We start from the raw sequence: 24,465 nt of genomic DNA, 5'->3' as shown, positions 1-24,465 counted from the left end.
CCGCAGTCACGTGACTGCATTTCCTTCATTATTCTTTCGTAGTGCGATAAAATATCGGACTCGAATTCGAGCAGAGACGCGGCAGATGAATACGGATTAATAATAAATCACCATCACATAGAACAGAAGAAACTAAGCCCATCATACATCAAAGCAGCTAAGCTTTAATAATTATTTTGCAAGCAAGATTCTTCCCACCCGTATCAGTCTATTTTGAAGCGATTAGCTAGCCTAGCTATGTGAGCTCGTCTACGGTAATAGATCAGTGTAGTGGCCTCAGTTCAACACACAATCATTTAACATCATTTTACATCAGTCATCTGTAACATCATTTAACATCAGTCATCTGTAACATCATTTAACATCAGTCATCTGTAACATCCTAGTTAGCCCAAATTTAACAGGTTGTTGGCTAGATACCGATCACCGCTCTTCTCGTTACTCAACAATAAAAACTAAAGAAATACGCTATGTCGAAATACACTAGTTTTCCGGATCCGAACGACGATCAGAATCCATTTCAGGTTGTTATTATTATTATTATTTTATTGTTATTATTATTGTTGTTGTTGTTGTGACTTTTCATTATCTAGCTATAGATAATGAAGATAATTTTTACACCATGCTGGGAAAATTAAAACGATTCTCTTCCCATTATGATGTTTCCAGGATCCTTCAGTGACTCAACATAGTAGCAACACAGACTATCCCACCCTGGACCTCTACAATCCATTTGACAACAGATCGACCGGGGTAAAGAGAGAATGCGACTTTTTTTCTGCTGTCAAATGCCATACATTGGTCATAGGAAATGTAATACATACAATACATACATTCTAACATGTTCCTTAAGAAAGGGTCAAGACATATTTATTCTTATATCATTTCATCCCGTCACAATGCGGATTTTTGGAGAAAACATGCCAGACGATGCTTTTCTGGACATTCCAGATTGTTTTTGTGAATATGGTTACGAGTTACGACAGCTGCTATTCTATTGTAGTTTTCTGCACTAGAAGTGGCGTGAATTCATCGTTTTGATCATGGGTACCAGGTGTCAACATGGACTACATTTAACTTGTGTGTTTTCCTACAAAAAGCAGTTGATTTTTGAAAGACACCTAACTTGACTGACATTCAATAGTATTGTGCTTTCATGTTACATGTTTACATGGTCATTCCAATTTTCACTATGATGAGTAACCAAAGATACATGATACATTGAACATTTAGGTTTACAGACATCGCTGGCAACCAAAGTGATTTCTTGCTCTTATTATTTCTTTTGCCAACACTGTAGCCTCCACCTCCTTATGAGGCCACCTCTCCATCTGCCCCACCTCCAGCTCAAATCCCACCCAGGACCACGCCCACAGAACCTAAAAACTATGGCTCCTACAGCACACAGGTACCTTTTTCTACTTTACAGACATCACAATATGTGGTGTCGTTGTATTTTGTTCTATGTATTATTGAATAAATAAGTGGCATCGTTGTTTTGGGATGGACCATGTTGCTGATAATGCGGATCCTCTGGTTCTTGGGGAATTGAACAGAAGCTTCCTGGACATAATCAGACTTTTTATTGCTTCTTTCAAAAACTTAAAAACTTTAAAAACATTATTCCATATGCATAATTATCAAATAAAAATGGCAGAAAGTGAGTTACATGTTGCAGTTCTGAACACAGCATCAGCTGCTAACTGCCCGTCTCATTGAAGCAATCTGCAGTCAGTGCCACCACAGCAGAGCTCCTTCAGAAGCAGGAGGAGTTGGAGAGGAAAGCCAGAGAGTTGGAGAGGAGAGAGCGAGAACTGGACTCTCACGCCCGCAGCACTGGGACGGGTGAGCAGGGTGTGCAGTGGGGGTGCTGTGGGCAGTGCGGGTGGTGGCATGTAGTGAAGATCCAGCTCTGTTGTTACTGGTGGGACTGGTACTGTCCACAAGAAGTAGCATGCAGGAATACTTGATGTTCGGATAAGCTCCTGAGTCAGGCAGCAGAGGATGTCGAAAAGATGATTTGTACGGAAAGGTGACCCAAGGTGGTGATTGACTGTGTTTAATGGGGTTGTGATGAAGGGGAGGCAGGGTGGGGGAGGTTGGGTTTAATTCCATGACTCCAGATGTGCCTGGTGACTGAGAGAGCTCCCACATCTTCCCTTTAGGCCGACAGAACAACTGGCCTCCTTTACCATCTTTCTGTCCGGTGGGACCCTGCTTCTACCAGGACATCAACGTGGAGATAAGCCAGGCCTTCCAGCGCACAGTCACCATCATGTACTACTTCTGGATGTGTAAGTTGCTGGCAGAATATGGCACGTCCCTTCTTGACTGTGGCTCTCTCATTTGGGTTTGCTGCGTGTGACTAGTGCACGAGCCTGGAATGGCTGAACTGGTCGCTGCTTAGAGCACTGAAGGGACACAGAGACTCTGTTGGAGATTCTCTTTCATAGGCACAGCCAGCAGTAGAATAAATTCCATTTGATGTCATATTTGCCACTAAGAGCTGGGCTACGAACATTCTCTTCTATCTTGGGATTTGGTGGAACACAAACAAAACTAAAAAATGCCAAATCTTGCAGTAGCCTAGAAGAGCCACTAGAGGTCAAAACATTAGTTTACATGCTAGATTTGTTCCTTGAAAATATGGCTACAGAGGTTCTTTCTGGTTTTAATAGTATATTTTTTGTAGATGAGAGTTTGAATGGCATCTTAAAAATTTGAAGTGTAACGTCCATTCTTTATAATTCATTATAATGACTCTTTCGATTTGGTAAACATATTTCCAATATAAAGTCAAAGTCAAATTTATTTATGTAGCACTTTTTGCAACACATGTTGTCACAAAGCAGCTTTACAATCATATGGGTTCAGATCCCTAATGAGCAAGCCAAAGACGACAGTGGCAAGGGAAACCTTGGGAGGACCAAGACTCAAAAGGGAACCCATCCTCCATTGGGCGGCCAGTTAGCACAAGTTCATATTTGTGGACAAAAGGTGGTTCTACAGTTATAGTTAAGGTTCTTGTTCCCCCGGCCAAGTAGTCACAGTTCCTTCAGTGCAGATGGTGATCCTCAGGTAGGAGCTAGCATCAGCACGTCCTCTTGAGGAATGGCGCATCCAACCCCAGCATCAGCACATCCACTGGCAAGACAGACCATCTCCCAGGTGCTTGTAGGTGCTTGCATGCAATCGTCTTAGGGAGAAGCATGCAAAAAAGATAGACAATACAGACTGAGTGTGTGGACATCAATTTAAACCACCATTGATTTAAATGTACGTAGCTCATGTGCCAGTGATCAGCATGTGGCTCCGGCAGGCTAATCTATAGCAGCATAACTAAAGGGAGGGGTTCAGAGGTGACCCCAGTCTTGAGGGCTCACTGAGACATTGCTTTGCAGTCAAGTCATTGTCACAACTACAGTGATGCCATGACACAGCTGGATGACAGCATCAACATCTCAGATTACCAGAAATATCAACGTCTGGGGGCCCCCGAGCCCCACACCTTACAAGGGGAATATTAACTGAAGACTTGATTAAATAGGTGAGTCTTCAGTCTAGATTTAAAGATTGGAACTGTGTCAGAATCTCGGATTGGAGCTGGAAGGCTATTACATAATTGGGGGGCTTTAAAGGAGAAAGCTCTGCCTCCGGCTGTAGTCTTACAAATTTTTGGAACCAGGAGAAATCCAGCTTTTTGGGAGCGCAAAGGGCGAGATGGGTTGTAGTAAGCAATGAGTTCACTCAGATATTGTGGGGCAAGACCATTTAATGCCTTATAGGTTAACAGAAAATGTTTTGATTCAATATGATATTTAAACAGAAGCCAGTGTAATGCTGCAAGAGTGTGACAAATATGATCGAATTTTCTAGTCTTAGTTAGGAGTCTAGCTGCAGCATTTTGTACAAGCTGTAGCTTCTTTATGGACTGTTACACCATCCAATTAGAAGACTATTACAGTAGTCCAAACTTGACGGACCATGGACCAGCTTCTCTGCATCAGCTAATGAAAGTGTCTCAGCTTGGCGATATTACGAAAATGGAAAAAGACAGCCTTAGTGACATTGCATATATGTGTGTCAAATAAAAGATCTGAATCTATAGTGACACCTAAGCTTTTTGCGGTAGATTTAGGTGTTACTGAAAAACCATGTAGGGTAAGGGGAATATCAGCCCAATTGCTTCTAGCAGCTTTGGGCCCAAGAATCAGCACCTCAGTCTTATCAGAATTTAGTTGAAGAAAATTAGACGCCATTCAGTTTTTAATGTCCTGGACGCAGTTCTCAATCTTGAGAGTAGTAGTGATATCATCGAGATTATAAGATATATACAACTGAGTATCATCTGTGTAGCAATGGAAGCTAATACCATGCCTATGAATGATAGTGCCCAGTGGTAGCATATATAATGAGAATAATATGGGGCCCAGTACAGATCCTTGTGGGACACCATATTTTACCTTAGTACGCTCTGAACATTCGTTATTTACTAGTACAAATTGGTAACGATCTGTCAGGTAGGACCTGAACCAGGAGAGTGCTTGACCTCTTATGCCAATGTCTCCAGCCTATTTAGTAGAATATTATGATCAATGGTGTCAAAAGCAGCACTGAGGTCTAGCAGTATGAGAAAATAAATGTGTCCTTTATCAGAGGATATTAAGAGATCGTTCAGTACTTTAGTCAGTGCCGTTTCAGTGCAGTGATGGGGTTTAAATCCAGACTGAAATAACTCTTAAGACATGTTCTGTCTGTAAGAAGGAAGAGAGTTGTGAAGAAATTATTTTCTAAAATTTTGGATATGAATGACAGATTAGAGATGGGCCTATAGTTGGACAGTTCCTGGGAGTTAAGACCGGGTTTTTGAATTAGCGCCTTGATGACTGCAAGTTTAAATGAACTGGGAATGTAGCCCAGGCTCAGAGAATAGTTAATTATGGTAAGGAGAGTTTCTACATTGCTATGCAGTCATTCTTTAAGTAGATGGGTTGGTATGGCATCTAGGATGCATGTGGCGGGCTTAGCAGATCCTACCAATGAAATAAGCTCCTCATGACCAATTGGGGAGAAGAACTCTAACAGGGCGTCAGAGCTGACCAGACAGCTGTCAAGGTGCATTGGCAGGTTGACAGGCTCTGAGATAGCACTACTAATTTTCCCCTAATTTTATCAATCTTATTATTAAAGAATTTCATAAAATTGTTACTGCTACACACTAGTGCGGGAGTGGCCAACCTGCAGCTCGCGAGCCGCATGCGGCTCTTTGTCTGGTTTCATGCGGCTCCCCAGCCGGTCCGCACTCTCACCTGCACTAACGGTCTGTGTCGTGGCCCGGTTACCTCATCAGCTCTGAGGGCGACACACTGCTACATCTTCATGCTGCGCAGTTTGTTTACAAGCCTAGCGAGCCGTAAACCAGGCTTAACACTTTTAAAACCGGCGTAGTGGAAAACACGCATACTTTCCGCGTGCAGTGTTGTCCGAAACGATATGTGATAGTATAAAGAAACACTCCTCAAAAACAGGGGAAGGAACATTTACCTGATGAATTTTAATGTTGCTTTGTGTTTCAGGTTTGAAAGTGCTGAAATTTAGGCTAAAGTACTTGAAAATGCTTGAAATTGTAACTACTTCGTTTCACAACAAATAGCTGTCTGACTGAACAGTTTTCTTGTATTACGTTAACTCTTGTAATTCCAGGACGAAACATGAGAGAACGTGAAGATGTTAAGATTGGGCGTTTTGAAAATAAACAACCATTAAATAATGTGATAAAAAGCGAATTATTTCAAATTATTTCGAGTATATGTATAAATATCTAACTTAAATAAGTTTAACGTGCTGGGAAATATTGAAATGGACCTTTAAAGTGACGTACAAGTGCTTTAATTCCACCTTGTAAAGGTGTATGAACCCTGCAAACATGACTTTGTTCATTCCACTGAAGCGTGGCGCGCGCGAAGTTACAAAATTAGAGAGGTGCACGAGCTCGCAAACCGACAGCGCGCAAACCGACAGCGCACGACGCGTCAAGTATAAACCAGGCTTTAGACTGTCTTCACACGAGTTACTAATTCACCAACTACTGGCGATCGATTGATATAATACTTATTTTTTTGTCCATTACCCCCCCCCCCCCCCCCCCCCCCCCCCCTATAAGAAGGGGGGTCTATACACTTCTAACTTCGAATTTCGCCATTTACGCTCCAGGATCCGCGTGGCTCGTTTGAGACTGCGCGTGTGCTCATTGTACCATGGTGCTATTTTTCTCTCACTGGCTCTCTTATATCGTAATGGCGCAACCTTGTCTAAAGCTGTACGAAGAGAAGTCTCGACGTGCTCGGTAAAACGTTCTAGTCCTTCCGGAGCTACAGGTGGATCAATGTGTGTCAGACCCGGTAAGATATCAGTGAGTGCCGCTATGGTACTAGGTGTTATAGTTCGTTTAATTTGGTAGCGGGGAGAATTAATACCATCAGTCAAACACAACTCATACGTTATGAGGCAACTCGTACGTTATGGAGAGAGACTAAATGTTAATACAATAACAACACTTTATTATATTACACTGCATTATAGTGTCCATATAAGCCTTATATTAGAAGCATCTTGTGGAAGTGTTAGTGAATCAGGGATAAGTAAAGCTAAAGAATTTGTTTAATGTAAATTAATTAAATTAATAAGGGCAAAATGACAACTTTTGTCACACTCCCAAAATACCCATTAAAAGATGAAATGCTCATACTTGGCAGGATTCTGTATGACAGCTCTCAAAACTAATAGGAGTTATGAGCTGTTTGTCTTTAAGCTATGAATGCATTTTCTCCTCTTTTCTCCTCAGTCTTCTCTCAAAGTCTTCTCTGACTTTCCTTTGTTAACATCCTCTTTCTCTTCCCCTCCTACCCTCTCTCTCTCTCCCTCCCCCCTCCCCTCTACCTCCCTCCCCCTCTCCCTCCCCTCCCCTCCTTCTCCCTCTCCCCTCCCTTTTTGGATCACTTCTTCTTCGTGCTCATCCTTTAAAGACACGGCTTGCACTCTGTTCTTCAACTTGATCTCCTGCCTGGCCATGTTCTGCGTGGACACCAGTGGTGGAGTAGGTTTGGGTCTGGCCATCCTCTGGTTTCTGCTCTTCACCCCTTGCTCCTTCGTCTGCTGGTACAGGCCGGTGTACAAAGCCTTCAGGTACATTCCACCTGCCCAGCCAACGCATGGGGTGCTACTTTTTCTTTCTTTTTCTTCTCATGAATTTTGCAGTAATCTGATCTGACTAGTTGCTGTATAGAAGCACTTTTATGTTCAGCAGGCCATGAACTGCAGTATACTGCAGTGTACTAACCCTAACCCTAGTTCATGTTAAAATTCAGCCTGCTGAACATTAAAGTGCTTCTAAAGCTAAAGTTTCATAGCAACTGGAAATTGGGCTAGAACTACTGGATATTTAGATATCTGACAGAACATATGCTTTAACAAATGGGTCTTTTTGTTTCTACAGGAGTGACAGCTCCTTCAACTTCTTTTTATTCTTCTTCATCTTCTTTGTCCAAGTGGTTGTCTATGTGATCATGACCATCGGCATCCCTGGTTGGGGCTTCAGGTCAGAGAATTTTGGTTTGTCTGTGTAATTTAGACAATATGATTTTTTTTATTCCATTGCTGCTGGTGTCCATGTTGAACTTTTGCCATTGTTCCTACTGATTCACCCATTGCACTTACCCTTGGTGCCTCTCTAGTGGTTGGATCATGGCACTTGCTGCGTTGAATACGAATGTGGCCGTCGGGGTGATCATGCTGTTGAATGCTGTCGCCTTCACTGCCCAGGCTTCAATGGGAGTCGTCATGCTCAAGAAGGTGAGCAACCATTACCCAGTTAGCTGTTAAGATAACATTTTATTGATCGTGAAGGAAATTGTGCAAATAGGTTACAGAGGAGCATCTTTTAACAATCACCACCACTAGGATTAAATGGGGTTTTGTTTGGGTTGCACATAATGTTGGTTCCTCAGGCTGTTTTGACTGTGAATGTTGGAATAGCATGGGTACAATGGGTACCAATAGCATGGGTACAATATTGGAACAAGCTTCCTGCCACATAAAATGTGCAATCTAAATCCTCTTACCCCTGAATTAATGTAGAGGAAAACCGAAAGATTACAAGTAGTACTTTGAACTTATGGCAAGATCTAAAATGATGATCTGTTGTTGGAAATCTCCGGGGTGATGTTTTTGCCCTGTGCCTAATATCACCACATTTGGATTCTGTGATTTGCTTACTCCAGTGACCTCATGTGGTTTGAGGACGAGCAGGACGGAAGACCTCCTCTCCTGTGTTAATGTACAGCCTGTGTACGTTTGACATCAGTTGATAGGGAAAGCAGGTCTGATGTCAGTTGCAAGTCAGTTAACATTACCACATGCAAAAGAGCCTGTTGCTCAACACTCCCATATAGTTTCCCCATCTGCAGTGATTTGTGGGTGCTGAGATTCGAGGGTTCCATTTGCATAGCTCTTTCCTTGTGGTACAGCCTGGGTATGCAGTATTTCCAGTATGTAATCTATTTTATGTCTATTCCCTCAGGTCCACTCTTTGTACAGGCAGACTGGAGCCAGTTTCCAGAAGGCTCAGGCGGAATTTGCTACCGGCATGCTTTCTAATCAGGCAGTGCGCCAGGCAGCTGCAAGTGCCACCACCGCAGCAGCACAGGGGACCTTCACCGGAGCCCGGTAGAGTGAAGGAAGAGGGCCAGTGGGGTGGGAGGGAGGATGGAGAGCCCTGATAGAGGTAACAGTTTCACGAAGGACAAGATCATCCTATACTTGCAGCCCGGCTTCGTTCCAAATGACACTTACTAACTTAAGCTAGGTTCTTCTTGATTGCGTGTAAAGTCTAGATACAGTAGATAAGGGAAATGTAATAAACTGATGCTGCCCATTCATTGGCTTAATAGCTGGTCAGCTGACTGCTGAACCTCAGACGTGCTACTCACTCGTTTATACCAAATTAGTCTGTATGTAAATGCATAGATGACAGAAGCAGAATTGGCAGTTTCCTAAATGAGGAAAGGAAGAAAAATCAGTAGTGAATCATTTGATGGCAATTATTGTGTGCCATGTGTTGTGAAGAATGTTATCTTTGTGACAGGAGTATCAGTCTGTTTGCAACATGAAAGTGAAACTGATCAAATAAAAATACAGCGATTCATAGTTCAGGTTCTTGATTATAATAAGATCCAGGTCATGAGATGAGGTTTTAAATAGTGAAGAGTTCACACCAGAAGTGACTACTTGCAAGACCTGATGTAGCCTGTATACTGTAGCCTCCATTCTTAAAATTGCAGTAATTACACATACAAGAAAAGTGCACATTAAAAGACAGTTTAACTGTTATATAAATGCACAATTCACAGTGAAATATTGTTTAAACCTGCACTCTGTAAGATTTTATCACGTATTTCTCAGAAATTATTCTCCTTGTTCTGTAACCTGACAGACTTGTCAATTATCTTAGACAGGACCGTTTATGGTTACTTTACTATATTCTAGTTGTTACAAAAAAGAACATTAGAGAGATGCTGTATGGATCCTGGCTTTAATTTTTACACAGCTTTACCAGTGTAGTACTAAGATGTGTTTGTTCCAGTGGATCCATTTCTAATTAGGACTGTTGCCATTTTGCATGCTTCCTGCTGCCGAACAGTAATGGAAAATTACAGACTTCTGATTGCCACATATTGTATATATTTCTGATCTGACTTGAATTTGTGGTGGTGGGTTTACATTTTTTGTTTGTTTTTTATTTTTTATTTAGGACATGGTTTACTGTGGTGTCAGATTTGTAACTGCTAATCTTGATACATTTTTTATTCGATTGATTGATTTATACTTTATTGATCCCTTTAGGATGTTTCCTTCAGGGAAATTATGGAACGAACCTGAATGCCAGACAACATGTACTAAAATGTTCCTTACCTCATCTTTACTGTCCTGGAAACAGAGAGGGGGCACGTAAATCGCAGAAGTTAAGCAAATTAGCAACAGTCTAACGCTCATTGTTCAATTTCTTGTTGCGAATGTATATATTTTGCCTTTATAGTCATTAACACTGTTCTGTAGTAATTCTTTATATTCAACAATGAATGCCAATGTAAGAGTTTGCATAATGCCAAATGTATGTCTCAAAAAAGTGTGCGTATATATGCGCGTTTTGGTATTGGTGCTGTAGGCTGTTATCGCAGTTGTTTTAATAAAATGATTGTATGTGCATCTAAGAATGGGATTCTCCTTAGATCGAACTATGGAAAACGCGAACCAATGTAAAAGATTTGTCAAAGAAAATAAGGCAAATCCCGTATTTAACAGGAATTCCCACAGTTAATGGCAAGAAATGGTGCCATGTCCGTTTGGCCAGAGCTGATTTGTTCTCCATAATAAAAACGTGCTGCCGGTGTCCACATATGAACTTTAGACTAGCTGCACTCGCCGCTGTTAACACCCAGAAGACGAGGAGACCGAGCCCTCCCGCGGGGGTCTGCGCCCCGTGGCTACTGCAGCTGCCTCAGTTTCGTCTGATCTTCCCCGAGATGGCGGCAGCGGCGGCGGCTCCCACACACCGATACTTCTGCCATTCCTGTAAAGGTGAGGTGGAGCCCAGACTCCCGGTGAGTTCACGGTTCACCAAGTTTGAAATTCGTTTACAATGTGTATTATCACGTCCGAGGAAACTGGACGTTTAAGGCAGCGAACTACCAAAACTTTAGAGAAGCGATATGATCAGCTTATTTTGATCGTAGTTGATGTTCATGTTTAATGATGATAATTTAAAAGTATTTGTGAGTTTCCCTAACGTGAAAGAAGCGTCTATATTAGTGGTGTCATTTGTGCCATGGTCACCAGGCATTCATGATCTAAATATGGGAGTTACATCAGTGCCATATTTAGCCTGGATAAGGAGGTGCCTAGCCTACAACCTTACAAGCGACGTCCGTTATAAGCAACCCACCAGGACATACAAGACCATTACCGCCGTTATTAAGGTGATTTTGACAATAAGGAGCATGTGCTTTATGTAGGACACCTGAACCCCGCCCCTACGGAGTAGGCGTGTCTGTGTTCCACAAGGTTCTGCGCTCCCTGTTAGAGCCTTCCTGCATTCTGATTGCGTACTGAATTTTCTTTTTACATCAGTGTCTTTACACGTGTTTAAAATATCCTTTAAAATGTTTTACTACCAAAATGAAAAGAATATTTAGTTTCACTGTTCTAAAGTTGAATAATTGGCGACGCATAAAAGACTTGCTGACCATCCACGCAGGAGTGTGTGTGCCCCAGGTGTGAGTCCGGCTTCATCGAGGAAGTAGCGGAAGGGTCCAGGTGAGGTGTCCATTTGTGCCGTAATGTTGTGACACTCAGCAGGTGGCAGATGCTCATAAATGTGATCGAGCTCTTTATCGTACTGTGGTGTACGTTACGAACAGGTGTTGTTCTCTAGCCTTCTACAGAGTGGAGTTGTTGCTAGCGATGGAGTAGTGGGCAGTGATGACATGACCTCACAGTTTGCTGAGGTAAAAGCTCTCTTATCTATCTACCTTGAAAATGTCTTACATCTGGTTGACCATCTGAATGCTGCTTTCTTCCAGTCCAATAAGTTTAGGATTATGATTTAAAGAGTACCTCAACTAAAATTCTTCTTTTAACAAAAACTATTATGAGCAAATTAGCAGTAGTATGACCACTACTCTTAAGTGGTCTCACTTTTATTGTCATTTTAATCATGAATATTGCTTTTGCTATTTTTTGCTAAAGCACATTCAATGCAATTCATCACCTATGTATATGCTGTTTGAAAACAGTGTTTCTCTTATAAACTCAACTTTCCCTGATAGTGTTGTACTGTTATTAAAGTTAAGTGCTCTTACATTCCTAGCCTGTCAACTTCTTACTTTGGTCACTTAAATTTACCTCATTTGTCATCAGCTGTGGCAGCTGCTCTTCATGGAACGTTCTGCCCTCCTCTCTGACCCCGCCGCCCCAGGCCCTGATCCCCTGATCCCCTCTGCTGCACACCCAGTGGCTCCTGGATTACCAACAATGGCAGCGAGACGTGTCACCACACCAGAGGATCCTATGGGGGCCTTGGCTCCTGCATGGAGGCCTTCTCGACCTGACCATGGACCGCAAGTAGAGGGGTGGGTAGAGACAGAGAGAGTAATCTCTGATTCTTTCACAGCAGTTAGACTGATATGTTGAAATGTTGAAAATATGTTGTATGAGTTGTTAGTGTTAATTTGAGCCCAGCATTAACAGGTTGAAATGCTACAGGAATAACTGCACTGCATTTGTACTTAATTAATTAACTGCATTAGTAACTGCACTGTTTCAGATTATTTCAGGTGTAGCTTGATCACCTCATGCAACCAATCTCAAAGGCAGCCAATTTTGTTTAACTTATTTTAATCCTAAAATAAGCACATTTTTTGTTTTACTGAAATGATCTGGGGTGGGTTTCCCGAAACGTTCGTAACTCTAAGTACTTCGTAACCTCGTACTTACGAATATTCTTAAATTTACGAGTGTTTCCCGAAACTCTTCGTAACTTACGTCGTTCTTATAGTCGTTCGTAAGTTAAGAATCTCCGGACCCATTCGTAACTCACTAAGTACTTCTTAACTCGAAGCTCTCGTGCAGTTCTACTTCAAAAATGATAGAGGCGCTAATTTCACTCGCGCGGGTTTTAATCACGGCATTACTACATTTGCGTTTATGTGTATAATTAGCCAGTAGCCTATTTTCTTTTAAAGTATTTACATCGCATATACCACAATGTGTCAACAGAAATCAAATGTACTACTTTGAATTATTTAGCATTAGTTTATATCTTCCCAATATTTAATTAAGTCTCTCCGTTCGTCATCGTGCAGTCAACAGCCTTACAGACTCAAAATTAATGTATTCTTTGCAAAGAAATGGATACAAGTTGGCCTATTAAGCTTGTTTTAACTTAACCAATAAAATGGATTGATTAATCGGTAGCACATATAAGTAACTTGGATTAAGGTTAGCAATTGTGCTTGTGTGATGAACATAGCAGCTCTTCAGAGTACTGGCTTTGAATAGAAGACATAATTTAAGAAGACGACGTAATCCACGAAGCCATGTAGTTCGCCTGAATACAGAATTTTGCCCTTAGCTCCACGACGCAGTTACTGACCGCCCTCCGATTTTATGCCACAGACTGTTCTGCATATATATATAGTATAAAATACTATATATATATATAATATATATATAGCTGACAGTGGGTATCCACTCTGAAGCTTGTATCAAATCCCCTGGTGTCCTTTCAGTAGCTGTGGGGCCCAGTGTCCCCAGTGCCTTCTCCTCCTCAACAGTGAAGGCACTTGTGGACATTTGACCTCCACCAGTCTTAGCCCTCTCATCCTCTCCTTTCTGAGTCCTGCCCCCTTATTTTTGACTTGACTACAGTTTTTTTTTTTTTTGTTTTTTTCTGAATTTGATGAACTTCCTCGAGCTATTGAAAACAGTAGACTATACTTTTGTTTTTGGCTCAGTTCACTCGACAGAACGTTTCATTTTCTCTGCTTGTTTGCCATGGTTTTGAATAACGTGAAAGGTTAATTGTGTGCCCTATTTATAGCCTTGATAAAAGCCTACGATCGGTCACAATTGCAAAGGTAATAATATGTTCTACTCATTTTTTCCTTATACTTTAAATGTCAACACTTATTAGTTGTTAGTTTTTATGATTGTCATTTTGCCAATGATGCTTTTGCGGCGTAATTATGAAAAAATGTATGTAAATCGGTGGTTCGGTTTTCGACTAGCGGAGATTTTCCAGTGCAGCTGCAGAGGCGGAGTCAACTAAGAACTACTTAGAACTCGTTCGTAAATTTGGAGACTACGAAGGCTTTTGGGAAACACTCGTAAATTTGGCGTTCTTAAAGTTACGTCGTTCTTAAAGTTGTTCGTAACTTTCTAAGATCGTTCGTTATCGGGAAACCCACCCCTGGTAGTACACAAATCCTACTAAACCCATTTGGGGAGGATAACCAGAGCTTTGTCTGCTTTTTGTTCTGTTCAACTGCACAGATTAGATCAATTATCAATCTCATTTAATGCTTGCAGTTGTTTATTCTGTGCTTTACTGGGAGGATTTAACAGAAACGCACAAGATTATTTGGACTATTTTCTTCAGACTTGCTCCTGCTACAGCCTCTAACTTGCAGTAAGAACCTTTTTTTCTTTTAAATTAAGGATTGTCCAACAGTTCTTGGCCGGCCTGTTTGCAAACGCAGGTAACAGGGGCTCTCCACCATCACCATGGTAGGTGCAGCTGGTTATGTGCCACATTTTTGTACCTTTTGCTACTACATATGTGCAGGGGTGGAAAGTAATGAATTACATTTACTTACGTTACTGTAATTGAGTACTTTTTATGACTAGTTTGTAATTTTATTACAAACTTTCATAATTTTATGACTAGTGGAGTAGTTTTTGAAATATGTAATTTTTACTTTTTGTCGAGTAAATTTTGACCTAAGTAATTTTACTTCGCTACATTTGAACCTCCTCACGTTACTGAGTAAAAAAATATTGATCGTGAAAAGTTAAATTCAGTCCCGGAACCGAAAGTCAATTGCGTTGTCAGGGCTGGCTCGGCTGCCGCTCCTCCTAACAACATTAGAGGCACCCGAGTCAGTCCTAGACTCTCCAGGCGCAATCAGCAGTGATCCGTTTTAGCTGTCTCTATGGCTTTTTAAGAAAGCTTAGTGAAACGGATCACTGCTGAATCATTTTGGCTCGCCTTCACACAAGCGTTTCTTGTGTTTAGGTGTCTCGTCACCTTATGCTCTCTCATATCTCTCTTGCTTTTCTACTACTTATTTGAGTAACTATCTCTTGCGCTGCTTACTAGCCTACCTCAAGTTTTCCCCATGCTTTATCTCTTCCTATCCGTTCTTAGTTTATTTTGGGAAGGGTTTTTGTTTCGTCGTGGCGTTTTGCCTGCTGCCAGTTACTTCCCCTGGCGTCCTAAGTTTCGTTTTCTCGCGTTGAGTTTTCTCCGTGTCTTTTCTGTTGCATTTTTCTCCCGTGGTGTTTTGCGGTTGAGTTTATTTTCTACACGTTGAGTTTATTCTGCATCTCGTGTGATTTGGTTTTGGTGTGTGTGTGTGTGTGTGTGTGTGTGTGTGTGTGTGTGTGTGTGTGTGTGTGTGTGTGTACACGCATGCACACATTTTGCTCTTTGCGTTTTGTCGGCACTTGGGTCTACTACTCTCTTGATTTTGACGGGTGTGTACTTGTTGGTACACCCGACGTTACATGCGTGGCCTTGCCTTGCGCGCGCCCTTTCCATTGTCTCATAATCAGGTCGTCATCCGGTGCACTTTGTGGTATCTTGTGGGCATTTAATTGTGTGCTTTTTGTTTTTTGAATAATTTGTAATTAAAATTTCTTTATTCTTATCATAGTGTTGTCCGTTGGACAATAGGACTGAAAATTGTTTGCACTTTATGGTATAGGTTGTGATTGTCCTTGTGCTGTGAGGAAGTATGTTCCTGAGCCCAGCTGATCTTTTGCAAGTGTGGATGTGCACTTAAATACGTTTTGAAATCGATTAAAACAACTTGTGCTGAATTTGATTCATGACTCATCCTTTTTTGCATTAAATAACTGAAAGTAACTAAGTAACTTTTACTCAAATTAAATTTTAAATGAAGTAATTTTGTACTTTTACTCGAGTAAATTTTGAGATGGGTAATTTTACTTTTACTCTGAGTAGAATTTAGGCAAAGTAAAGATAAATTGTAATTGAGTAAAAGTTTCAGTACTCTTCCCATCTCTGCATATGTGGGACCATCTACTGGTCTGACCTAGATAAACATTAATCTTTTTTGTCAGGTCAGAAATGTTGCACTCAAATCCAGGAGATTATACCTGGGGACAAGGAGGTTTCGATGCAGTAATTTCACAGGTGAGTTTATGTTTAAAGAAATGATGAGCACAGTGTTAGTTTCCCACACTTTTCACCTCTTTCATGTTTACCTTTACCCCTTATACGTCTGAAATGTTTCTCTCTTATTTCCCCCTTGACAAAGTGAGTGGGCATTATTTCATTCCCTCCCCTGCTCAGCCGTCCCTCTTTCCTGCAGTTGCTGGGTCAGCTGGAGAACACTGGGCCACCGCCTGCCGAGAAAGAGATGATCTCATCCCTGCCTGTCATCCATGTCTCCTCAGAACAGGCTGGTAAGTTCCCATAATCTCCTGAGTCATCATCCACACCGCCAGCCTTCAAATCTTACTGTGTAAAAAAGAAAAAAAAAAGGAAAAAAAGCCGCCCACATATTTCTAGACGGCTTAGCAGAAGGGATTTTCCTTCTTCTGAATTTGGACACTCTCCCATTGGCTAATAACTCCGTACAGCCAGTCATTGAATTGGGTTAGGGGTCTATACGGGTGCACTGTTGGGATGCCACAATAAATGTAAAGTTAAAATGTGAATGTTTTTGGTGGCTCCATCATACATGCTTGTCCTGTGTCGGTCTCCGATCCCGTGTGCTCTATCTGGTCTCCCAGCGGGTTGTCTGGAATGCCCTGTGTGTAGAGAGGAGTTCTCAGTAGGGGAGCCGGCCCGGCAGCTGCCCTGTCTGCACTGCTTCCACAGTGACTGCATTGTGCCTTGGTTACAACTGGTGAGAGTCCATCAATCTGACATCACAGAACTGCATGAGCTCCAGACCTTTCATATCAGTAAAGAGTAAGGATTTTTAGCTCAGGATGACTTGAGGTGAGGTGTTCTTCATAGTCTTTAAATATCCATGTCCACTAGGACTACTACTGGCAAATAGGAATTCCCATTTCAGGTCCACACACATTTCAAGGAATGAACAAGCTTATTAAAATATTGTTTGGATTGAAATTTTATTATTTTTCTCACTAACTTTTGGAAAAGTAAGAGTCACTCCATTCTCAAAGTGAATCCAAGCCTTCTCCACACAAACCAAAGCTCTTTCAGCTTCAAACTTTCTGTTAACAGGTAAAATGCAACATGGACACAATGATGGGTCTTTGACAGCCAAATAGATTAGATAGTTAACTATTACATTTTGGTAGCCCTTACAATACCTTCAGTAATATGTAGATGAATTGATTCTAGAGGGTCATTGATACTTCTTTCTGAAAGTGGATAGCTTCACAACTACCTTAAGTCAGTTTTGCCCTAGTCAAGATTTCATTGTGATTTCTAGAACTGTTTCTGAGACACTTGAGAGATTGGTGACCAAACTGTTTTGTCCACAGCATGATACCTGCCCTGTCTGTCGGAAGAGTCTCCTTGGTGAAGACCATAGCCTCCTCCACCAGCATACACCTCAGGATCCCAGCACGGTCCCCATTGAAACCTACAGGACACAGGACCTATGAGGATATTGGCCCACTCCCCCTCTCTACTCTAACCCATCCACCAAAGACAGAAGCATTAACATAAAATTCTTGGCACCGTCTTGAACTCCACCATGTGTCCTTCATGTATTCATTCAATCACACTGACTGACTGTCTTCAGTACATTTACATTTCATAGTCATCAACCATATGATTTTGGACTCTCTGGTCATAACCTTTTTGAGGGTTCAGTAAATCCCTGAATGTTAATGATGCCTTGAATAGTAAGAATACATGAAATCACATCTTTGCTCTAGGAGGGAATATTGCTTTTAGATTTATTTGTGCCCTTTTTGTTTTATGTCCCTCCCACTGAAATCTGCACGAGGACATATAAATTAATTGTGTACCTGTAAATATGACAATAACAGTGCGACAATGCTTTAAATATGAACAACTGATCTTGTGAAAGACATCAAAATTTTGTTGCATAAAATATAAAGGAAACTGATGAGGACTTAAAGAAATGCAGTGTGTGAACATTTTAAAATTTGTCTCGGTCAGTATCAAAACTGACTCTTAAGTTCTTATTGAAGTGCTGATATTTTTCTCTTTTGTCATAATTTTTTCACTTATTAACATCTGATTAAAATGCCTAGTTTGAGTGACCTGTTCTGGATTAAATGCCATTTATGTCCTCCTGCTTTATCAATCTTGTCTTGAGATGAGCTTGTGTGGACTTTTGCTGTTTAATTGAACAATAGTGAACTGGCCAATACGACAGTATAGCTTGTTATATGCCTATCTAAGGGAGCATACAAACACCTTGAAATACTTCACGCCTAGTTCTCTCATTCAGGGCTTCTTAAATTTCTGCTCTAATTCTCCAGTCTAATTAATACTGAATGAAAGGGTGCTAGGGCAGTGCACTTGATAACACCTGCATCTCCTTTTAATATATACATGGTAATTTGCTATATGTCTTCTGTGTACAAAATTCAATTTACATTAATAGATCGGGAGGTATACAGTTTCAATGTTGTAACAAAACCCCAATTATAACTAAATACTGTATTAAATAAATTGGGTACAATTCAGATTAGGTGTGCAATTCTGCCGTGCTAAATAATTTGTGATAAAAATAGCAAATGGAAAAATGACATATTCAAACCTTTGTAGGATTATTACATTTTGTATTAAACCTTAAGACATGTTAAAGAAGGGCATCTGTGTTCTTTCTTGTGGATATACTCTAAAAATAGTCATTGGGAATCACCCAATCAGTTCATTGTTTAGGGTAAGAGATCTTAACTATTTCCCCAGGTATTCCCCAGATACTAAGACCAAATCTTGGGAGTCGTCATGCTTACTGGTGGCCATCACAGGTTTGGCTACTGAGACTCAAAGACAAGATGGTGCTGGCATCCAAAGCAGGTCTTTGTGGAGCATTTGTGATTTTTAAAGCCCTGTTGCTATTAAAAGGCTCGCAGTCTGGAATGCTTTGTGTATAGTGACTCCATATAAAGCAATAACATACTCTAAAACTGAATATGTCACAAAGTGACTCATAGTTTCTGACATGCTGATGCCTTCAATTCCTATGATCAAATGGTCAAACTTTAGTGTGCTTACTGCTGTCATTACATGAACATATCAGACCTTTTGATACGACCTTTTATGCATTTAATAATTACAAATGTAGATGTTAGAATATAATTTTGAATTATATAAAAATATTAGTCCTAATATTCACCAATCTGAAAGAAAATCATATTTCTCAGTTCAATTGCTCAAAAGAAACTCCTATTCACATATTGATAAACACAGTCCGGCATATCTGCACAATTTCTGTTAAAACTAAAATATTTTGTTATTTAAGCCCCACAGTGGCTCAAGCAGTCATCTCATCATCCAAAAAAATCAGTAACAGGTAACTGAATGAAAACGTTAGTAATCTCGAAAATAACATGAATTGAGCAATCTTAGGTTGGCCTATAGCTCCTATCCCGCCTCCTTCGCGTGGGCCAATGGACTAACTTGAGTTTGTGCGAGCATGGAAAAAAAACCAAATAAAAAGAAGAGGTCTACACTGCCCCTGTGTTTTTCTTGTAACGATTGGACTCCATCAATTTAAGGGGCAGTTACACAGCCGCCTCTTTGCTGTCATTCCCACGGGAGTCCAGATTTTTCACTGTGGGTAAACAGAAACAGCAAGAAAACATAGTCCTCATACCCCATATAACATTACAGCTAATATCACGCGTCCACCGCCCTATCGGATGGACGTGATAAATAAATGTGAATATATATAAATATATAAAACATCGACATTTCAATCAGTCAATCCACCATAAAATATGTATATATATATATATATATATATATATATATATATATATATATATATATATATATATATATATATATATATATATTCTGTTTAACGTTATGTAAAATAAAAAAAATTGGAGGAAATCGGGAGAAAGTGTAAGCACCACTCAACGTGTGCCCCCCTCCTCCGTCACGTCGGCCCCCTCCCGCCTGCCCTCTCCTCCCCTCCCGCCTCTCCTCTCCTCCCCTCCCGCCTCTCTCTGGGAGAATGCCCGTGTTGTACTGACAGAAACGATACGGGCTTAGCAGACATGGAGGCCCGATTAACCACACAGGCCCGTTCAGACACCTCTAAACTCGACTAGCGCAGCCCCGGAGAGCGAATCTGGCGACATTTTGGGATATTGAGGGTAATGACCGCTGTGAGAGGAGGAGAGAGAGAGCGTGAGAGAGAGAGAGAGGGAGGGAGGGAGAGAGAGAAGATCCATTTCGGGTTTCTGTTGATTCAACGCAGCCGCCATTTTGTTGACAGTTCGTGTTTTTAATAACCTGTACAGCGTTTAGGCGAATAGCACTGGATGTTAATTCTGCTTTCGTTTATGCATCAGTACATGTTCTCATTTTATTTATGTATTTTATTGGCCTCCCAGACAAGAATTAATACTTTGATAAGCTAGTTAGTCACACCATAGTGGCGCCTCGTTAGCAGGTCTAGCTAGCTGCGTTCGTGCGGATTGTTGCAGTTAGCTGTTTAGCTATTAGCTAGCTGAGCTAGCTGGCCGTGTCAGCGATGTGCCACTGACAGTACAGATTACCCCATTTCGTTCCAGTGCTTCTGTAACATATTTAGACGTAATTAATGGTTGTTTAATGAGTGCCATTCTAAACATAAGACCTGTAACTACTTAGTTATCGTAGTGGTGGATCACAGGCACGCAGCTAGAAGACCACGTACCCTTGTGGAGAAATGATGCGATCTTACCAATAAGTAGCCAGATACAACACCCACTACTATTATAAACACTATATTAGCTACATTTATGGATTTTGTTTGACGCAAGATATGTAGAGCATGCATGTACTACTTCGTATCAATAGCTATATTTTCTTTAGTAGCTATTTTCCTGAAGCAGTATTGGTCTCTGAATTAAGTACATATTCTGATAGGACGTGTTTGGTCCTGTTGTGATCTGTGGAGCTGTGTTGTGATCGTAAGACATGGCAAATGCACTTCGTGGAAATAAAATGACGGTAGTTACTAACGTTTGCAGAATAAGTAATGGTTTATATCATACATAGTTGCTGCGCTCTGTTTTCCTTCGCAGTTTTGATTTTTTTTTCATGTGTCGGGACATCAGGAGTTTCAACACACATTTCCAGAAGGAACCATGTTGGGACACACGAAGAGCGGATTTTGATCCGAATAATGTGATCGCCGATTTAGACCGTTAATCACGGTGAGTTTTTAAAACCTTTTATTAAAGCGTTGTAAGCTTGCAACACGTAAAGCGACTTTTGTGTCATGCTGATCCATTTGAACTTGAAGCTCAGTGTGTATTTAGGATCAACATGTTCGTGGGTTTCTGTACCTTTTATGGCTTCATCTGCACTTGCCAAAACGGTTAAAATCGGCAGGCAAGAAACTAGAGTAATTACACTTTTTAATTCAGTTAAAGATTCAATACTTGAACACGCATGCTGTTGGAATTCTGGCCGACAGCTTTCTACGTTAACGACAGATAATATAAGCCATACTAAAGTACTAGGAACAGATGTTTGGTGTGCATGTGTTGGTTTCACTTCAGAGTTCACAGGTTTAAAGTTATTACTTGAAACTGCTACTGTGCAGTTCTCGGAAATTCGTATAGCTATGGCTGTTTGTGTAGAGATTTATAACGGTGTTTTAATCAGTGATCTAGCAGCTGTCAGTATACGATATTTGTATAGTGACGAGTTGAATCACGTTGGATTTTGTATAGCACGAAGTCATCCTCAGTTGTAGTGCATCACTGCACGTGTTCCCTATGATGGGAGTTTGCTTGGGATTAAACATTTTCATGACTGGACTCTTAACATTGGTACATGATGGAACATAATATGTCTGAAACCTTTAAGTCACCTTTGACCTCTGACCCAGGGCAATGCTATTTGCTGTCAAGGAAACAGCATCTGATGCCCTGCACCTTCTGGTTACCACAATCTATCCAAGCATAGAGTATAATTAAAGTATAGTGTATTTATGAACATAATCACAAACCCATGTGTCCTCTCAATAATGGATTTAAGTATGCTTTTCTTTAAAGAATTAAACTATATTGCTAATCAAGCCACACTTTGCAGTATGTTCCAGAAAAAGCATTTATCGGCTTTGCCCATTAGTAATAGAATATACATTGTTTTTTAAACAGACATTCACTTAATTAACGAAATCTATTGTAATGTGATATACCCTGCAAAACACTCCTGATTAATGAAAGTGATAAACGATAGGGGTTTCATTGACTTCTGTCATAATTTTTGGTTGCTTTTGGCATGTCGCCTGCTAAGCAATTAAGATAGCCATCATAGCAAGAATAAAATCAGTTTCAGCATTTTTCCACAATGTGTTCAAATGTGTGTATGTATGTGTGTGGGTGACGGGGGAGTGGACAGCAGCATGCTCCTTACCTTGTTTCAGTACTTAGTAGGTACAGTTGGATACAGACCGTGACAAAGGAGAGTCTGTCAGAGAAGTGTCTGTGGCTCGTACCGTGTGCAGAACTGCTAGAGAGTGACAGTGAAAACCAGGTTCCAACGAAATGAAAGTAAACAATTGGCAATGAAGTTACATTATGGTTTTGGTTTTATTTACAAAAACAGTCAACAGACATTGTATCAGGAAAAAGTGGCAAATTGTGATGTTTGATGTTAAGAATGCTTTTAATATACAAAGGTTTAGTGTGCTTCTCAAACAGGATTTTTGAACTTGTTAAACTATCAAAAGAAGGCAGAAACCTAGTCACATGGGTTGTAGTTGTCCTCAGACGTTATACATTACATGCTTGTACTCCTTTAAGGGGAGTGTGGTAAAGTGACTTATCCCTGCAACAAATAAATTTATAAAGACCTAGAACACTTAGGAAATAGGAGAATGATTGTCACTAAGGGTGGGACAGACAGAGTAAGGAGAAGGAGGAAGGTTGCACTGGAGAAAATGTGTTTTTGATTAGCAAGAACACACCAATTCCACTTTGACTGCTGTATAGTGCACTTTCCAAGTGAGTAAAAGACAGTGAGTATAAGTGAGTAAGAGGAAATGGAGAATGACAGGGAAGGTAGTGTAGGGGGTGACGTAGTGAAGGACATATAGGGAGGGAAGATGGCGTAGGGGGTGACGTAGTGAAGGACATATAGGGAGGGAAGATGGTGTAGGGGGTGACGTAGTGAAGGACATATAGGGAGGGAAGATGGTGTAGGGGGTGACGTAGTGAAGGACATATAGGGAGGGAAGATGGTGTAGGGGGTGACGTAGTGAAGGACATATAGGGAGGGAAGATGGTGTAGGGGTGACGTAGTGAAGGACATATAGGGAGGGAAGATAGTGTAGGGGGTGACGTAGTGAAGGACATATAGGGAGGGAAGATGGTGTAGGGGGTGACGTAGTGAAGGAGAAAGAAACCTGACACAATTTGGGAAGGTGGTATATGAAATGGAGGATCACTGACAAAAACAAGGCGGTTGGGTTTTGAGAGATCTTGGGTGAGTAATTGTAGTAAACATAGAAATGTGAGTGTGGGGAAACGTGGGTGTGGGGAAATTAGGGCAAAACTCTTTAAGTTCTGACCCACAGTTTATCATGGCAGTGTTCCTGCAGAACACAAGTTCCCTCACAGAATGCAGTAACTAATGAAATGATATTTTCTATCAGATTTGATAAAATCCATGTCCATGTCATTAAACAACCATGCTCATAAGCATACAATTTAGATGATCCAAGAAATGTTGATAGGCATGGCTTGTTGTCTCTGTGGGCCATGAAGAAACAGTCTGCATGCCTCTTCTCACTTCGTCTGCCCACTTTTCTTGGTCTCTCGTCTTGTTTTGATTGGCTGTTGCAGAGGGCTGAAACAGGCAGCCAGATCCGCTGACTCCCAGAGGGCCCTGTGTGCTGAGGTCACAGCTCTGACTTGCCTCTCAATGACTTCACCCTTAGAAAGCACCTGCTCCAGGCAAGCCCTGTGCTAAATCACTGTGTGGCTGGATTTGGGGGTTTGGAGGTAGCAGGGAGCTACTTCCATTAGGTTCCATGATACCTCTAATAAAACATTCCAGGCGTTCATAGGCCTTGACTACTGTGATATTCAGAAGTGTACAAGTGGAAACAAATGGCTATTTGTTAGTATTTACTTTTTGTTTGTACTTGTTGCTGTTGAGAAATTCAAATCTTTAAAGATTATTTCCTCATAAAAGACTACTTTGTCTAAAAATGGTAATGTGGCTGAAATTAATGAAATTTAGTGGAAACGACATAGCCCTTTTCAGCATGTTAACTGGTACCCACCAGCTGTCATTTATTAGCAATGATTACATTTTTGGATTAAATACTCCTTTAAAAGCTATTTCAGATAATGACTGTAGGGGAGTTTTGTGAGAAGGGCCAGATGTTCATAGTTATTATAGAGTCACAAAATCAAATTTACTATGTGAAACTGACATTGGTGAGATGGGCAGCAGACTGCAGACACTAAAAGTTTGTG

The 24,465-nt window shown here is 40.9% G+C and overlaps 3 protein-coding genes across 13 annotated transcripts in view; all 3 read left to right on the top strand.

Moving 5' to 3' along the window:
• On the top strand, positions 1-10,263 carry scamp3 (secretory carrier membrane protein 3). Its single transcript, XM_077008113.1, has 9 exons — positions 1-524; positions 670-753; positions 1,301-1,408; positions 1,722-1,845; positions 2,166-2,294; positions 7,026-7,185; positions 7,496-7,597; positions 7,734-7,851; positions 8,579-10,263. Exons 1-9 carry the CDS (start codon positions 471-473, stop codon positions 8,726-8,728), a joined length of 1,029 nt encoding a protein of 342 aa, XP_076864228.1. The 5' UTR covers positions 1-470; the 3' UTR covers positions 8,729-10,263.
• Positions 10,264-10,338: 75 nt separating this feature from the next.
• Positions 10,339-18,095, top strand: rnf115b (ring finger protein 115b). Of its 4 annotated transcripts, none has more exons than XM_077008108.1 (10): positions 10,339-10,635; positions 10,894-11,033; positions 11,312-11,370; positions 11,489-11,561; positions 11,974-12,185; positions 14,272-14,340; positions 15,919-15,991; positions 16,170-16,263; positions 16,594-16,709; positions 17,317-18,095. In XM_077008108.1, the coding sequence occupies exons 1-10, from the start codon at positions 10,455-10,457 to the stop codon at positions 17,437-17,439; spliced, it is 1,140 nt and encodes a 379-aa protein (XP_076864223.1). In that variant the 5' UTR covers positions 10,339-10,454; the 3' UTR covers positions 17,440-18,095. The 4 variants fall into 4 exon arrangements, with proteins under 4 accessions (XP_076864223.1, XP_076864225.1, XP_076864227.1 ...); XM_077008112.1 differs by having other exon boundaries at positions 10,522-10,658; XM_077008110.1 differs by lacking the exon at positions 10,894-11,033 and having other exon boundaries at positions 10,339-10,658.
• A 1,886-nt stretch (positions 18,096-19,981) lies between these two features.
• Positions 19,982-24,465, top strand: part of ash1l (ash1 (absent, small, or homeotic)-like (Drosophila)) — a 34,569-nt gene continuing 30,085 nt past the window's right edge. For 2 of the 8 annotated variants that reach the window (XM_077008096.1, XM_077008088.1), the window contains exons 1-2: positions 19,982-20,139; positions 21,088-21,186. The gene's annotated coding sequence lies outside the window, so the exon portion shown is untranslated. Of the gene's footprint in view, positions 20,140-20,191; positions 20,981-21,054; positions 21,187-23,826; positions 23,938-24,465 lie in introns of those variants that run through there. The other 6 variants (XM_077008093.1, XM_077008094.1, XM_077008091.1 and 3 more) reach the window with 6 other exon arrangements.

Source organism: Brachyhypopomus gauderio, chromosome 6 (assembly GCF_052324685.1).
Source record: "Brachyhypopomus gauderio isolate BG-103 chromosome 6, BGAUD_0.2, whole genome shotgun sequence".
Taxonomy (NCBI): domain Eukaryota; kingdom Metazoa; phylum Chordata; class Actinopteri; order Gymnotiformes; family Hypopomidae; genus Brachyhypopomus; species Brachyhypopomus gauderio.
The sequence above is the reverse complement of the archived record's forward strand: the minus strand, read 5'-3'. Positions and strand labels throughout refer to the sequence as shown.

Bases quoted from the DNA above. Each gene is read 5' to 3' on its own strand.
- rnf115b (XM_077008108.1), top strand. From the start codon at position 10,455: ATGAACTTTAGACTAGCTGCACTCGCCGCTGTTAACACCCAGAAGACG. The intron at 11,371-11,488 runs GTGAGGTGTCCA...GTTGTTCTCTAG, and splicing joins GAAGTAGCGGAAGGGTCCAG to CCTTCTACAGAGTGGAGTTG. The intron at 11,562-11,973 runs GTAAAAGCTCTC...ATTTGTCATCAG, and splicing joins TGACCTCACAGTTTGCTGAG to CTGTGGCAGCTGCTCTTCAT.
- scamp3 (XM_077008113.1), top strand. From the start codon at position 471: ATGTCGAAATACACTAGTTTTCCGGATCCGAACGACGATCAGAATCCA. The intron at 754-1,300 runs GTAAAGAGAGAA...CCAACACTGTAG, and splicing joins TTGACAACAGATCGACCGGG to CCTCCACCTCCTTATGAGGC. The intron at 7,186-7,495 runs GTACATTCCACC...TTGTTTCTACAG, and splicing joins CCGGTGTACAAAGCCTTCAG to GAGTGACAGCTCCTTCAACT.